The sequence below is a fragment of the Aythya ferina genome (genome assembly GCF_964211825.1).
Source record: "Aythya ferina genome assembly, chromosome: 4".
In the NCBI taxonomy this organism is placed as follows: Eukaryota; Metazoa; Chordata; class Aves; order Anseriformes; family Anatidae; genus Aythya; species Aythya ferina.
Window position 1 is genome coordinate 44,402,774 of NC_140300.1, and position 17,377 is coordinate 44,420,150.

The 17,377-nt window shown below is 41.0% G+C and overlaps 1 protein-coding gene across 6 annotated transcripts in view; it reads right to left on the reverse strand.

Annotated features, from left to right (window-relative positions):
* The window catches only part of SH3D19 (SH3 domain containing 19), an 82,799-nt gene that overhangs the window by 35,208 nt on the left and 30,214 nt on the right, over positions 1–17,377 (reverse strand). For 3 of the 6 annotated variants that reach the window (XM_084516797.1, XM_084516798.1, XM_084516799.1), the window contains exons 3-7: positions 9,471–9,511; positions 3,182–3,222; positions 2,247–2,289; positions 865–1,012; positions 388–589 (exon numbers count right to left, since the gene is read on the reverse strand). In XM_084516797.1, the coding sequence (XP_084372923.1) occupies positions 388–589; positions 865–1,012; positions 2,247–2,289; positions 3,182–3,197 (409 nt within the window). In that variant the 5' untranslated portion in view covers positions 3,198–3,222; positions 9,471–9,511. The remainder of the gene's footprint in view (positions 1–387; positions 590–864; positions 1,013–2,246; positions 2,290–3,181; positions 3,223–9,470; positions 9,512–17,377) is intronic. The other 3 variants (XM_084516796.1, XM_084516800.1, XM_084516795.1) reach the window with 1 other exon arrangement.

A 17,377-nucleotide genomic window follows, 5' to 3' on the forward strand; every position in this document is an offset into this window, starting at 1 on the left:
GATTTCCTCATCTGAGCATTGCACATTCAGCCAGTTACTTTTCAGCCTGAATGTGTAACTGCTGTTACTCCAATTGGACATCTGAGCTCTACTAGCCCCAAAGCAATTGCCCTTATGGCTGAATTGAGGAAAACATTAAAGGTTTTTATTGTAAAGTCATAAAGACATATGATACTACTCATCTTCCTTGCAGAAGAAGTTTTAATTGTAGTCTAAACGTGAATGCAATAGTACTTGAGAAGAGAGCAGCTTTGCAGGAATTTGCAGCATCAATCACTCCCAGAAAAGTAACTGTTGTTCATGTTAACTGCTGTACAGATCAATAACGAAGAACATCTTCAAGAAACAGCCTAAGATTTTTATGAATGAGAAATCCAAAAATCTCACCTGGATAGCTTGCAGATTCCCAGTGTGCAGGCACACTGTTTTTTACATTACTTGCTGGCAAACGGCTGATTAGTTCCTCTGGAAAGTCAGTTTGTGTTGCAGAAGTAGTGGTATGTCTAGAAGCAGCAGCATTATTGTTATTTGTTGTATTGACTTGCACTTGATTAATTTCTTTTATCACCTGCTCATAAGACGGTGGAAGCTACAAGACAAAGAGAGAGAAATAGTAATGTATGTCCAGATGTGATCCTTAAAAAACAAAAAGCAAAAAAAAAAATATATATATATAAATATACATGTAATTTTAAAAATACTAAATTAATATATGCAGAAGAAAAGAGCACCATCTTTTATTATTCACTGTCATGAAAGCCTAAGCACGTAAAAACTCCTAGTGATAATACTGTTTCTCTCTTCTTACCTTTTTTTTCATTTACCTTTATAATTCAAACACACCTCATGTAAATCCATGCTCACCTCAGCTGGAATAAGCTCATTTGTCCTCCACTGAGCATGAGACGAAGAAGAAGGGAATCCTAATCCCTGAGGAGCAACAGGGCTTGCACCTGGAAACCAGGAGGACGGCCGGAGGGGTTCAGCAGCAACTATTGTAATTTCAGGACGCCTACAGACGAAGGCAAATGAGAATAATTATCTAAAATGTTTTAGAATAGTTTCTTTAAATGTAAAAGACCAAGGTTTTCTCAGCATGGAAAATCAAAACAGCTCAAGTCTTTTTGATTTAACCAAAGATATCTTTCTGCGATTTCGAAGCAACTTACCTGACTTTTCTAACAAGCACTTAGGCTTCCATTCAAAGCACCTAATTAAATGACTAAGCCAAAAAGTAGGTTTATTGGCTTCAGTGAAATAATTTACATGCTTAAAGTACTTAAATACAAGTGTAACTCAATTAGATGGAAGTAGTCCTAGTCTTCACAGGATAATGAGAACTAATCATGCATGTGCCTTTAGCCTGCTGCAATGCGAAAACAGTGGGATAGTCAAATCTGCTTCTGGCTGGCTACCTGAAAGATTGTCTGCCCCAAAGACTTCTGGAGAAGCCTCCCACTGTGCTACAGGAAAGCCAGAGCCCACTTCATAAGGCCTTTGGGACAGGGCCTATTTGCTTAGAGCATCTAGCATAACAGGGATTGCCATGGGTTTTTAGCACCTCTAGGTACTGCCGCTGTTTTATTACTGTACCAACTGCTTTAGAGGATAAGCTGCAGCGAGAGCCTCTGTATCCCAGCTACAGCCCCCAAGCCACTGCTGATTAATCTAGAATGCTGCATAAGATGCATTTTGAGAAGTGAGCTTTGTGAGTAGATGAAGCATCTGCTACAGAAGCCTCGGTCTGCTATCAGAAAAACTGCAGAAACATAACTTCTAAAATGATCGTAAAAAAACTTAAACAGGGGGGATGCAGTTCCTTCACACCTGAAGTAACAGCAGACTCAGTTCACCAGCTATTCAGGTTGGTGACCTCCTTTCTCAAATCTTTTGAGAAAATGGAATGAGACCTGAAAGTGTGCTTATTTTCATTGTGAAGTGATCCTGTAAATAGATGTCAGGAAAGTGAAACAGTTCTACGCAGGTTTGTTGGTTGGTTGCATTCCTTTTCTGAGGACACAAACAGCACTCGACCAGAAAACGCAAACTCTTAGTCCACCCTGTGCTTAAGCATCACAGTATTTTTATTTTATTCCAAGTACAATTTATTTTTAAACACAAAAAGGATGAGGGGAAAAAAAAAAAAAAAAAAAAAAAAAAGAGGAGAATGATGTAGAAAGTAATAAGACACAATTGAACAAGTTTTAGAGAAACATCTAAATGCAAAATAAATAACTGCATCTTACCTTCTATCCCTCTGCTGTTCACTATGGCTAGAAGTCCGAGAAGCTATTTAAACAAAAGAAACAGAAGTTTTGAAGAAGTTAAAATGTACCACCACAGCGGTAAGATGAGGGTAACAGCATAGCCCATACCAAGCCACCACAAATGAGACAGAGAGCACACAGCATCCGATCATATATTCCAGATTTTAAGACTGGCCAAGGTTTTGAAAAAGATTATTTGTATTAAATACGAGGGGAAGGTTTTAAAAAGGTTTAGGACTCGGTTTCATCATCAGTTTAAGTCATTCTGTGTTCTAGCTACCATCAAGAGAGACCATCCTTCTTCCTTGCCTATGTTCCTGCCTCCTGCATTGCAACCCTAGAGCTGAAATTTGTTTTTCTTTAGCTTAAACAATCCATGAATAAAACAGAGAAGTGTTAAGCATATCTGGCTTTGTTTTTGATGGCTCATTTCTGAGATGTGTTCTTTTATCTCTTTTATTAAATTATTTTTTTGTTAGTTTTAAAGAAGGAAGAGTACTAAGGCACAAAATCTAAGAAAGTATTTCACCCTCCTTTATATAAAAGGAAAAAAAAAAAAGTTTCCTAAAGTTTAATCTCTTGTGCATTAAAGGTTAGCAACATTAAAAAAAAAAGTGCTTTAAGTTAGGCAAAATAAGTGAATCCTGACCCCTTAGTTTTTCTTTTTGCCATATTTATATTCAAATGATTTTTTCAATGGCCACATTACGTTTTCATTTTGATCTCTTCTAAGGGCAAAGAAAATTATCTGAGGGACAGATTTCGGCATAGCAAGGACAATTTAGGAAACGGTAGAGACTTATTGTGCAGAAGCTGACGATTGTGCTGTTCCTGTGCCAAAGGCTCAGAGCTGGAATCTGAAATCAGCAAAGCGCACTTGATTTAAGAATTGCAGAGTTGTGTGTCAGACATACCTCTTCCACGGGGCATTTTTGATGTGCACTATTCATGAGTGCTAGAGGAAAAAAAGAAGGGGTTACAGAAGAGGAAGAGGGGGTGAAGGAGAAAAAAACAAGGCTCCAGAGTGCCAGAAACCACGATCAAATGGGTTAGTCACACAAGGACAGCGCACGTGCCAAAGATTTAAAAGGACAACTGTAACGTCTATTCACCATACAGTGTCTTAAAAAATGGAAATAAATCAGATTTTATTTCTAGTTCCACGCTGATTTTAACAATGGTTGTTCAGATGTTTTCCCTGCCATAAATTAACCATGAAGAATATAACTGAATATGGAAAATTCCACTGTATTGCTCAACAAAGTGCCACTGTAGGAACATGGGGAGGGGAAGTCCAATCTATTTTGAATGCTTTATTTAGCTTAAAATCAGGGTTTATTTGGGTCTGTGCTTTTTCCTCTCCAAAAATACTGGGTGACATTGAGGAGCTGATCCAGCCGGCAAGAAGCTGGGATCCCACAGTACAAACTCCAACAAAGAGGTACGGTCAGGCATGCTGACCAAGGTAAGAGGCACACCTCAAAGTTTCAGCCATAACTGCACATCTCCTAACCCAGTTCTGTAAAAACCAGAAATCCCCGACACAACTGACACTTCACCTTCACTTTGCTGTTCGCAGATCTTAACCCAGCATTCATCCTACCAACACATTAAAAGGAAAACTAATAAACAAGCAAAAACAACCCCAAACAACCAAACCAACCTATTCCAAGTTTAGATTTACAAAGAGGATGGAAGAAGCATTCATTTGGTAAATGTACTTAATAACTGTTCAGGGTACACCCAAATGGTAAAGGCTATTAAAAGAAATGGTAAGGAAATTAAAGCTAATTAATGAGGGAAGTAAAACTAAACTGATAAACCTGTCAATTTCTTCCGATCTTTCTCCTTTTCTTGATGAAGACTACACACTATTTTCTCCCATGAGACCCAAGACATAATTCTATTTATTAAAGTTACTAGAACAAACAAAAATATCTGTAAGACCTTTTTACTTTCTAAAGAGAAGCTAAAAAAACTACAGTGGGGCATACAAATCTACATAACCCATCAAATATTTTTGTACAAAAATTTCAACTAAACAAGTAAACTCACATCAAACACCACATTAACATTACTTATATAAAAATAACTTCATTAGTAGATACAAACACATCCTTTCAAAAAGGAGTAACACCTACACCATTATTTATGTTTTCCAAATGTGTCCATTCTGCTGCTTGAAACAAAAAGTCCTGAACACTCACGGAATCATCTGCACAAGCATTTAAGATAAGCATTTCGCATTTCTTAGGGACCTCAACAAAATTCATCCCTCCTTCCATCACTTGCTCCCCTTTTTTTGCTTTCCTATTTTTGTTAGAACCACACTCCTACAGCATTTTACTTTGCGAGCTCTTAAATCCACAGGAGGAGCAGAGGTGAAACCTACTGCATCTTCTGCTCTCACGCATTCATTGGAGTTCCAAGGCAGGAGTGGTCTTTGGATGCTGTGAGTCTGTTCTTCGTTCCGTTTGCGGACTGCCTTGAAAAAGTGTGCTATTAATTTTTCCTTCAGATTTCAAATTATGACAGCTTTAAGATTTAAAAAAAAACACAAACACATTTCCTCCATTAGGGGAGTCAATAAAAAATTATTTCAGTGTGGACTTGCATACTGACAACTAGAAACCTCCACTTCTACACTAAGAAATGCTCTGGGTGAGAAGTGCTAATATTTTCAGGAGCATATATTTAGTGGTTTTTAAGTAAAAAGTAAGCAAAGTGGTTAAAGAAGGGGTGGGACAGGAAAACCCAGCACATAAAATCCACACATTTTCTTCTTATAACTTTATTGGTCTCAAGGGAAAGAAAGAATGTCAAATCGCCCCATAATATTGTCACTAGAGATATTTATTTCCATGAGTGTCAATGAGGCATCCAAATGTTTTTCCACAGAAAAACAAACAAACAGTTTTTAACCTATTATAGCAGTTTTCAAGTGAATAAAGGATTAATGGTAATACTGTAAGCAGGGAACAGATGAGTGACTTACAGATTCATTCTGTACACAAATCAGTGGGTAAAGCTGGTTAAATAGTTTTGGCTGCGCAGGGTAGTGCCTGTGCTGGATGCTTATGTTTGAGAATGTTTTTCCTCTACAGTTCCTTCTCTGGGTTGTATTTTGCAAGCGAACTTGGCAATTCATTTCTGTTTGAAACACACGCCGATTATGGGGCTGGAGGCACTTCAAGCTCTGAGATCAAGATGCCCGTATAAGCACACTTTCTAACAGCCCTTACACCACAAACTCGTAAATTGCAATGATACAGATGAGCTGGTGGCAACTGAAGTCTGGTGTGCACTTTTGAGTCTTTTGAAAAGAGCTGGGCTAGAATTTACAGTCTTTCAGGCAACTTTTTTAGGCAATATAGAGGAAACTATGAAGTTCATTCAAGGATCTGCTCAGAGATAGCCTCCTGCTGTGCGCACTGAGTGCTTCCACAAAAGAAACACTGCATAATAATATCTGTATATTTCCATTAGCAAATCTGTATGAAATACTGAACAGCTTTGTCACTGCAGACTGCTTTAAAAAAGCAAGTTCCATTTTCCATTACAGATTGGAACCATAGCCTCAAATAGCCCAAACCTTGCGTGAAATGAAGCTTCAAATTTTTCTGATGATTTTTATTTATTGTCCCTTCCCGCAGCTGTCAGTAAACATGGTTTGGTGGGTAATAGTGGTGGCTGGGGGGCGGTGAGACCTGATACCTTTGAGGTCTTTTCCAACCTTAATGATTTTACGATCCTTCCGATTTTTCTTCATATTAACTGTTATCAATGGGTTTTAAAGTAATAATGTTACTTTCTCCAACAAGCAAATGTGCTAATATTTAAAAATACAGCTTCCCTCAATGCTTTTCCAACACCAGGCTAGAAATTTCTACCACCAATACTACAAAGTAAGCAGACCATTAGACTGAGAAGTTATTCTTCTCCCTGAATAGCTGCCTGGGGATAAAAGTTATTCCTTACAGTCTCAGAGAGAGCCACAATTGCGAGCAAACACTCCTTGCCCTACCTGCTAAGTAATACACCAACAAAGCTGACAGACTGCTTCTATGCAAGAGGCCACACTTAGGGCCTTTGCAATAGTGAGGGTGCTGCATGCATGCAGAGATGCACTCTTCAAGGGGTGCTAAAATGATGAGGTAATCCTCAAGCCTAAGCCAGAAAAGCCTAATGTCATCCAAGATCTGATAACACTAGTTATGTAGAAGCAGAGTTTCAAACTACTGGGAAATTTTCACACATCCCTGAAATAACAGGCTTGAGGCTTTTCTCCTGAACATATTTCTTGGCACAAGGGGGAGGTCTTGCTCCTTTTCTTCTAGTTCTGTTTCCAGGCACCTCAGAGAAATGTCAGGCTGCCTGACCTTAGAGCTACGCTGATTTAATGCTTGAATGTAGCTAAAAGAGATGCTGCCCAATTCCTCTTCAAAAGAGAGACTTTTGTTCCCTCTCTTGAACCAACATTAGCACTTATATGACCCCGCAGTGAGTGAGTTCAGAATGGTAAATATATGTAAAACTAAGCACTTTCTCTACGGTTTTTGTCCATTTTATCTCCCTGCCCCTGCTCACCTTGGGCTCAGACCACTGGCAGCACAGGGGAAGGAGCGTGCCCCCCTAGCAGAGGTCTGTTCTCTGCCTCTCCTTCCTGGCTCCAGTTCTTCTCTGGACAACTTCAGTGAGGGAACTGGTCAAAAATTATCTGGGGCGGAGGTGGGGTGGGGGGGAACATGATGGGCATTCCTCTCCCCACCCACAGTGAGATCAAATACATTCCCACAGCTGACCGAACTGCTGGGCACCAGAGAGGCTGGCATTGTTGCTGAATAAAATCTGTGTTAAGTACGCCCTTTGGGAAAGCCTGCAGTTTCACTCAAATTTGACAGCAGCGATTTATGAAGATACTTCACTCCTTCCCTTCCCACACCTTTCCTCGGGCTGTATGTTCCTGCCTCTGCACCAGTCCCTGCATTATGCCAGCCCAAATGTTTGTGCAGATGGGGAGCGAATGAGGTCATGGAATTGATCTGGTTAGGAAAAAATGGGAGCCAAAAGAACCTAGGAAGCCCCCAAGCAAAACAAAACAAAAATGAAAACAAACAAAACGCACAGCCAAAAGCGGCTGCAAACCTGCCAAATGACAAGCCACAGCCTCGAAGTGCATACAAGCTGTTACACATCCTTCATTCAGCCACATATTTGCTTAGGACAGAATGAGGAACAAGTTTACAGGTTCTTCCAATATTTTATGGCAGCAGACTTGCCTCTGCAGCCCGTTCCTTAATGCCCCCCTGTTCTGGAAGAGCTGAGAAGCGAGCAAAAGCCCCATTCCCCTTTGTATCACTATTGCAGCACTTAGCTTGCTCCTTTTTGTTTTCTTTGGCATGTGGCTGTCTCGGGTGTCCGTGAAAATCATTCCCCTGATTTCATTGTGAGCTGGCTTTAGAGGTGTGTTCTCAGCTGAGATCATCATTAAAAACCCAGGGGTAACTCCTGAAGAGTTCAGATGAAAAATGACTGCTGAGAACATCTCGTTTTCACATGCTTGCTTTCTTCAAGCATCTTGGGCTCACTTTTCTGGATTCTACTGAGCTATCAAACAACAGAAGAAAAACAACACCATCTTCTTATACAGAGTTGCAGTCAGGGTGGCCAAAAGGAAAATAAGCCTTCTTCCTCTTTGGCCACAAGACAGGAAGAGACCTAGCAGTATAAAGTAAGCTTAAGCATTGTCCATAGGTTGGAAAGTTGAAACCCTGCAGATACCTGTTGTGTTTCTCGAAAATTAGATGTGAACAGCACACCAAAGCTCTGATTAAGAAAAAAAAATCTAGCACTGTTGGGAAAAATATTTTTCCAGAGAATACCATACTTTTTCCAGATTAATGGCAAGCAGAGTTAGGAATTATTCAGGGTCCATTTTTAAGTTAGATCCATCTTCAGGTGTGGCTACTGGCATATATATATGTGTATATATATATATATAAAACCATAGTTTCATGTACAATGCTATAATATGTGCATGGAGATTTTTTTCTAGCTTATCATCTGTAGAATTCACATACTATTCATATTTTATCATGGTTATTCACATATTAATATTATTAAGTATAATTATATATAGCATATGTGTCAGGGCTTCTTGACTAGAATTTTTGAACTTAGTTTTTTTTTTTTTTATCTAAGCCTCAAAAGAAGGTATCTCTTGCTACTGTATTTTCAGAACCATACATCTATCAACTGCTTAATGATCTTTTACACAGTTTATCAGTTAGACGAGGGTCTGGAGCTTAGGCAGTCTGAATCAATTCCTGACTCCATGACAAAGGCCCTCTGTGATCTGGTGCTCTCTGTTTTCCAGTATCCTATTTGTGGCAGCAATAGCACAGATGAAGTGCTGCATTTTAACTACAGCATCATGTAGACTTGCTCTGAATAAAGCTTTCATGATCCTCTTTGACTACCTCCAACCTAATCCATACTAATGAGTCCCTTACTAATAGATCGAGGGAAACAAATCAGTAGAAACAAATCATACACACTAATGTATTTCCTCCCTGTGGCAGTATCCTCAAGGTTGTTTTGAGAGTACCAAACTGAAATCATGGACAGCAATGAAATAAAAATGAAAAGGGGAGAAAAAGAAACAGTATAAAGTACTTCAGAGAATGCAGCTGAAGAAATTCTCTATCTGGAAACATCATGAGCAGGCAAAGAGAAAGAGGAGTTAAAAAAAATCAGGGACAAAAAGACTGTATTTTCATACAAGATTACAAACTATTCATTTATTTTTGAAATGAGTCATGTGCATGCAACAAATCCCGTCCCAAATGGAAAGGTGCTACGGATTTCTCCTGAAATTATTCTCCTGAAATGAATTGAACTTCTGTTTTGTCAATGGAGAAAAACTGGGCATATATAACCCATGTTCTTCAGAGATGGATCAATCATATCTGCACACGAATGCTCTAGTGTACAAGTAAGAAAATGTTAGTAACTGTCAAGAAAGAACAGACCACCAGCAAAGCAAAAAGATGGTCTAACACGAGGAGGAAAAAAAAAAAAAAAAAGACGACAGACATTGCTAGCAGCTTTCTTTTCACATAAAAAGTTAACCAGTTAATAAAAATCAAGATGTAGCAATCTTACAATATTATGACTCTCAAAAAGTAAGAAAAATAGACTTACATCTCTTGATTGCTGCTCTTATGGATGACAAGGGTCCTTGGCTTAGTGAAGAAAGAACAAATGATTATAAAGTGGTTAACATCTCAAAGAGGAAACAACTATGTAACGTCAATCTGAGGTTCCCTATATGTTGTATTGGGCTTGCCAAATTGGTTTATCCCCAAGGTTGCTATCTTAACAGAAACTTGTCCAAAACTCTCAGATTATACAACTACACCCAACCCCTTCTAATGAAAACCAGGTTGCAGCTTAGCTTAAAGACTCTGAAAAGATAGAAAGCCAATTTTGTAAAGCATTTGTTCTCTCGACTGTGTGTTCAAGTTCACATTCTGTCTCATTTGACTGGAAAACTTGGAGAAGAGCCCATGTGGGTGTGTATACTCTCAGATTATTAGCATTTAATGACAACATTCCTGTAAATAATGAAAATTTACACAGCCAAGAAAACACCTACAGCCCCTCTGTTAAATATTTTTAACAATTTCTTATCAGCTGATCTTCACTTTCATTTGGAGTTGCATTTTTTAGTAATAGCTCAGGGGTGGGGTTAGACAGGAAGACGTAACTACAAAATCGTTGGTACACAAGGACAGAAAAATGTTTCCTTTTGCCAACTCATCTGTTTTCTTGGTAAGATTAAGGTTTCTGTTGTCTCTCTCCCAAACATCTTATTTAACAGATATAGCAGCCTTTACTATTTCTGCAGGTACACATTAGAAGTAACCTGAGATTACCATTTTTACGCAGTGTTGCTAAATTGATGAACATATAAATAAACCTGCCATGTGTACAAAGTTAGAGAGGAGATTAAAAAACAAACAAACCACAAACGTAAACCTACTTCAGAAAAAGGTTTTTTCTTTCTTTCTTAGATATGATATGTAAAGAATACTTGGAGATGCCTTTAAAAGAATATTGAGCACTTCTAAGAGGCTGAAAATAGACTATATGTGGTTCAAATTAACACGGTATCTTAATTACAGCAGAAAGACATGCTAATCAAGTGTTTTCCAGAAACCCTGCACCAGAGCCTTCAGCAGTAGCTGGAGTAGGAGAAGGAAGGTTGGTGCAGGGAGGGCACGAGCATCCTGTGACCACAGGGCAGGCACGCAGCGCACAGCCACGGGCAGCGCTCAGCCTGGCGCCGCCTGCACTTCTCCTGCGATTGCTGCTGGCTGCAGCTCCACCAGTGGGATGAAGAAAAGGAGGGGCTGGAGGAGAGAAGAAAGAGACACTTACAAAGAACTTGGATGAAAAATGTCCTCCCTCTACATTCGCTCAGAAAACTAATTAAGACTAGAAATGAATGTTGCCCTGACTGAACTGTCTTCTGAAATCCTTTGGCTAGTCTAGGATAAACAATGCCTATTTGTCTGGTTTCAGAAACAGTTCAACTGTGGCTTGGCCCCTCTCCACACAGCTAGCAAAGCCGCATTAGAAAACATTTCTATCAGTCATATTTTATTGCACATTCTCAGCAGAAGAGGATTCTTGCTTTCCTTCAAACTATTCCATCACAATACAGCCTTATCTTCAAGGAACACTTTTAGTTTTATGTCCCTCCCTGATGCACCCGATTTGTCTTTTTTTCTTCCTTCTAACTAAACTCTTTCTTTTGGATGTTCAAATTTGAAACTTTATTCTTTTGCCTTCAGTGCTGTGAATAACTGCAATATTCAAGGTTTTAATTATATTTAGTACTGGTAGAAAGGAGACTAAAGTCTGGCAACATGAATCTGAAGTCTTCTGGAGGAACAAATACCTTCATACTCACAATTCAACATTTTCTTAAATTCTATTGCAGGAAATTAGGAAACCTACAAGTTATACATACTCAAGTATCAGTAAGACCCAAATGGAGCAGGTTAAGTTCTTTCTTCATCTGGCAAGAGCACTTGGAACCAGTTCAATTTGCCCCAGAATTTGATGAGCACTTTTAGATGTGAGCACATATTTTTGGCTAGAACTCATAGGAGTCATCATATATGCAAAAATTCATGTTTTCTGTGCATTAAACTGACCAGAAGAGTATAGAAAAGACCTTAAAATCAAAGTGCAAAGACCTTTCATGAAACTAACCTGGTGAAACAGAAGTATGGATGTATCATCAGCAAGGCAGTTCAAGCATGCAACAACCCGTATAATTCAGAACCCAAGATAACACGGTTCTGTTTGAAAATTTATGAACTCACCAGCAAAAGCAAACTGTTATCAGATAGTTTTTCTTTCCCCCTTTCCATTAACAGGTCACCATCAACACCCTTCCTCTCTTCTAGCAAAGCACTGTATTTGCTATCCCCAGGAGAGTTTGATTCACATTTAACTTACAATTATTTAAACCCTTTAAAAGCCAAGAAATGGGAGTGGATTTAAAATTTCTTCTTCTTTTTTTTTTATTTTCTTTCCCACAAAACCCTGTAAGGGGACTGCAAATTCCTTAACTTTGTTACATACAGAACCCCAGTAATTTAAGGAAGATGCTGTTCTTAGGGCAGCCTGTGATTTTTGCCCACACCTCATGCTGAGCTCACCCCACCCTGTTACGTAGGCAACAATTCCTGGTGTCCCATCCCAGCTTGCAAAACGAGGAGCGATAAGATTGCTATTGTCCTCCTCTGCCCCCCATTTAATGACCACATTTTCTCTCAAGGAATCCAAAAAAGTTAGCATAACCAAAGCAAATTTAGTTCTGCTATTTGATGTGGTAGGAGCTGCAGCAAGGACTCTGCTGAATGGAGTCCCTGCCTCTTTCCCACCTCCTCCTCCTGTCTGTAAAGCAGAGCAGTGAACCAGAGCGCACACACAAACAAACAAACCAACCAACCATCAATGCTCATGTCAAGGACAAGATGAAGCAGTAAGAAGTTTAATTTGCATGGGATCTCTGATCCTGGTCCCAGCACGACTCTCCCGACAGTTACGCCAGGATGACGGAGGAGATGGCATTGCAACAGCCAGCCCGCAGGGGGACAGCAGCTCCTGCACTGCCCTGCAGCGTGCACAGTCCAAACTCAAACTGGTGGAAGAAAACAGAACAGACAGCAGGGAGCAGGCACTTTCACTGCATAAAAGCCTGATCAACATTAGCTCAAGCCACCCCTAATATGGAGTAAGCAGAGATGCAAACCACTCATGTTGCCCCCATACTATTTACCAGGCAGCAGAGGACAAGAGCAATTTTTTTTTTTAACATCTGATTTAGCCTGGACCTCACTCACTGTTAATTTAAGCACAAACTTTGTTCCATTTCCAACTGAAGGAGCAGCTCTGTTGGGTGTCCCAGGCCAGCCCTTCAGAAGGGGCACCTAGCCCAACTCTGGGCATCCAAACAAACTGTCTTGATGGGTTCAGAGGGGACCTTTAAAGCTGCTGTACTTGCTAGCTGAAAGCAGTCGGGCACTGCAACTCAGCAGTGATATGACAAGGGTCCCAGGGGTCACCCTTTCTGAAAGATAAAGAACCTGGAATGGCTCATCTGCAGATGTTAAACACCTCCTCACTCCTCCTGCAGGCTGCATTCTAGGTTTCAAGGACAGATTTCCCAAATATAAACACTTCAAGAAAATGCTTCATAAGCATTTTTTAAGCCCACTTATCAGGGAAATAAAATTGTCACCAGCTGCAGCTCTACCTGAAGGCCTGCTCCTGCAGGGTGACTCCTGAAACAAGGCAACAGCCCCCGGGCAGCAGATGGGAGCAGCACGGGGTTCGAACCACAGAGGTGTCTCCAAACCAGCAGAGGGAATTGTGCCTGCTGGGAGGGTCTGCATTTCACACGGGGATCTTCCCCAGGCTACCTACAGATTTCTGCCCTGTGGGCTGCAGCACTGCTCGGGATACAGAAGATGGCCCCAACTATGGTCCTGTCTCAGCATCCCTCCTTCGTCCACCTCTGAGCATCCATCCTCTATTCTGTGGCACGCACGGGATGCTCTGCAGGAATTGTGCGATCCTCCACAGTGCCTGCTCCCACAGGAACCTCCCTCTAGCAGAAGGGAGACCTTTGGTTTCTTCATCTGAGCTGACATAGCGATGAGTATTCTCCAGGAAAACCGATTCCACCTATTTCATACATCGCCCTTGAGATTTTTCCAGTGAGAAAAAAATGAAAAAGGACAATCACTTGTTCTAAAAAACAAACACGCTGAAGCATCTGCTCCAAACACTTATCCTTCACATCATGTTACATAGGATTTTTCTCAAGATATCCATCCTTCGGTTGACACACCTGCGTAAAAGGCATTTAACACATTTCAGTTGTGATAATTATTGACTCTTTACACAGGTACTTCAAAAAGTTAAAACATTGCTATTTTTAATATCTTGTGACTTATTGGAACGTCAGCCAAGAGTTTTTCAATAGCTGATGTTGAAATCACTGTGAGGTAAAACACTAGGATAATGAAAGGCATGATCTGTTCCTCTCAGCTCCCCTAGAAATCACACTAACTTCCTAACAGCCAACGTACCACGAAGTAATCTTTTTAAAGCTTATTAGGAAGCTGTTAATATTATTTAGAAAACATTATTCCAATCAAAATATTCAAAATGCAATGATTTCACTGCAGACTGAGCTCCGGAAAGACGTTAGTATTTCTAAAGAAAAATTAAGGCTGGTGCAAAAGATTGAGTTTACCACCACGCAGATGGCAGGCCAAGGACAGAGCTGTTAGTTTATGTGACGCATGGACCTGAGGTTCAGATTCTCCCTTGGTATAAGGCAAACAGAGAGTGCACAGCCAGCACAGGCTCTCCATTTTCACCAATCCTCCTGGGCTGGTGCTGACATGGCTGCATGTCTGCCAGATCTACCACGTGATTCTGCTAATAACAAACACCCCAATTAGTTCTCAGGCAGACAGGCTGACTGCTCCAGCTGGCTGCAGCGCCCCACAAGCACCAGGGTGATGCAAGAGGTGGTGGGAAGGGGCAGCCAGGGAGGCCAGTGGCTGTCCTTGTGGGAAGCAGCTCAGCCTCCATGCACAAAACCCGACCTTTAGCCCGTGACTCACTTCCAGCACGCAGCAAATCACCAAACGCTGGCTCTGCCTCGGGTCAGCTGTTCTTCTCGCCCTTCAGCATCAGCTGATTCACTGCTGTGGTTTGGCTTTCTGCTCATGCTGGTTGCCCAGGCTGGCTCGCTGGGAGATCAGATGAGCACCAGCAGCAAGCAGCTGGCAGCAACCTGGCACCACCCTGGCTGCTCTGGAACATGAAGACACACCCTCACCTTCCCTGCTAGCTAATGGGGTATTGCACCCCGTGGCTCTGCGGGTACTAATAAAGATCCAGTCACCTAAGAAATCAAGTGCTCAATACTACAGATTTAGGAAATCAGACTCACCCTGGTACCACTTTACCTCTCTTGGGCCTGGCCCCACAAGCAAGCAATCCCAAAGCAGTAATAAAGCCCAGTTACAATTCAATCCTCATCGCTATGCTGAAGATGTCTACTTCTGCATCACTAAATGAACAGAGCAACTGTGACTTCCCACTGCCTGGATAAGCGAGGACGTAGTTAAGAAGCAGCTAAAACCCAGCTGCTCGGCTAATTAGAACAGCTCGCATTGATCAGCGTAGGGAGATGGTTTCAGAAATGGCTTTCTAGCTATTGCTTCAGCCACGTATTCCATATTCATGTGCTTGTCACTGTCATACTTGGGGATGGTATTTCAGCCACTGAACCTTCAGTTTCATGGCAGGACACTGGAAGGAAGTCAAAGCAGATCAAGGCAGCAAATGATACCATCTCACCCACTGATCCTTGCAGCTAACTGCAGCCATCAGGCCGCAACAGCTTCCCCACTTAACGATGTCCAGCTTAGATCTTGAAGCTAAAACACCCCAAATTTTAGTGCGAATCCGAATCACTCAGTTCCTGTGTATCCCAAATTAACACTTTCCTGATCCAGAGCTACAGACACGCTAGGCAGAATTCCCCTTTTCACTTTGCATTTTCCTTCAGACAACCCGAGCTGCAAATTGTCAGGGCATTATTCAAGTTTTCTCAGTCTTCACCGTCTGTTCATGGATTTCGTCTCCCATCAAAATGTGTATGACAAGAACGGAGGGCCCTGCTTATTGAAGAGTTTGGCCCCTCTGTAACAGCTAAGAATCTACAGTCTAACCTATCTAGCAACAATTTGTACTCACTTTTGTGATACCTCTGCAAATACATCTCAATGGAAATTTAGAAATAATACTGCAAATGCTTTAATGACAATTTAATCTTGGTAGTAAATAGAATAAGGGTGAACAGTGTATGAAGAAGCCTCTATCAGATAAAAAGACTTAACTGTAAGCTGCAACTTTTTCAGATATAAGTTCTTTACCATCGAAGTTCACAAAGATTGTGCATTTACAAATGGCGTGAGATGACAGTGCCCTACTTCTGCAGGTAAGCAGAATGAAATGAAGCTTCCTTCTCAAGAATGGCTCTTTGATTCAACTATTTGCAGTGGCATTTCAGTCAGCAAATCAAAGCCCTCACTGGCCACTGACAAGTCATCCTGCTTGCCTCACACATCTCTGTACATCACAACACAATCTGGTGGCTGAGTGAGCTCCAGAACCTTTGTAATTGACCTCACAGATGAGCAAAACCTGTTTTAATAATGAAGGATGAGCAGGACAAAGGCTTAGAAAAAACCTGTTGATCCAGATCCACAGGATTCAAGGTATCTTTACAGGTCTTTAACTATTATAAAGTATGGATATTAGACTTTCCTCAATAGTCTGTGTACTTCATAGAGAATGTAATTATAGTGGCAAGGTTATCTTTAAGCTTAAAGGTTTGTAAAAGGGGAAAAGTGTTATGTGAATATCCTCATTTTAGGATTAGAAGTATTAATAATGATATACTACCAAAACAGGGAACATTCTGCTTTACAACAAAGTAGTATCTTCAGTATATATAAAAGAAAGGAAGTATCTTCAGCCCCTACTAAAACCAGCTGCTTCCAGATCAACAAAGAGAAAAAATGAGGCTGGGGGGTGAGGAATCACCCAAAGCAGTCACTTCTGCTGGCCTGCTGTAAACAAAGGCCATGAAGCTTAGGAGCAGAAACACACCAGAGCATGTCTTCAGAGGAGAACGAGCAGGAACTAAGGGTGCTGCCTGCAGGAATGAGCTGTGAGTGAGGAATCCAGAGGAGAAAGCTCAGGTACTTGAAAGTCTTCAGACTTCAAAGACTCCAGAGCTGTAATCAAACGGAGGGAGCAAGGCATAGGTGTTACTTATTTTGCCTCGATCTGTTTCCTGTGCAAACATAGTTGGAAAAACACAGGTCCGTTTGTTTCAGTTACTGTGCATCCTTCAAGGAAGATGCTGGCATATCTGTGAGGAAGGAGTTCCAGGGGAATCTCGAGGCATCTTAAGGCCTCCAGCAGGTTGATAATTGAGTGTCACTTCCAAGGGACACTACCAAATAGCTTTTACACTCAGCAGTTAAGATACTATCTGCATCCTGCCTAGTCAGAGATTAACAGCACACAATTCCAGTTCTGTAATATAAAAGCCAGCTGTTTGAGAAGCATCCAAAATGTAAAGTTCAACCGCAGCCACAGAAGTGGGATCACGGAGAAGCGTTTAATGCCGGCATGACCTCGGTTCCAAAAAATCAGCTGAGCACCTCTGAGAATTTCTAAGTGTGTTGGCCAACGCTGAGCCCTCTGACATGTAGGACTGTCACGCTCCTTTTGCCTAATTCTACTTCTTTGTAATCCGTCTGAGCCAAATAAGTGGCATGAAATGTGTTGGAGTTTAAGCTTTAACTGAGTGAGGAAACAAAAGGAATTTTCTCATTATTTTCATTGCAGGCATATGTTGAGAGGAAAGACATTTGTTGCGGAGAGGTGGCCTATAAAACAGATTTATCAATACATATGCATACAATAGACTGAAGCCC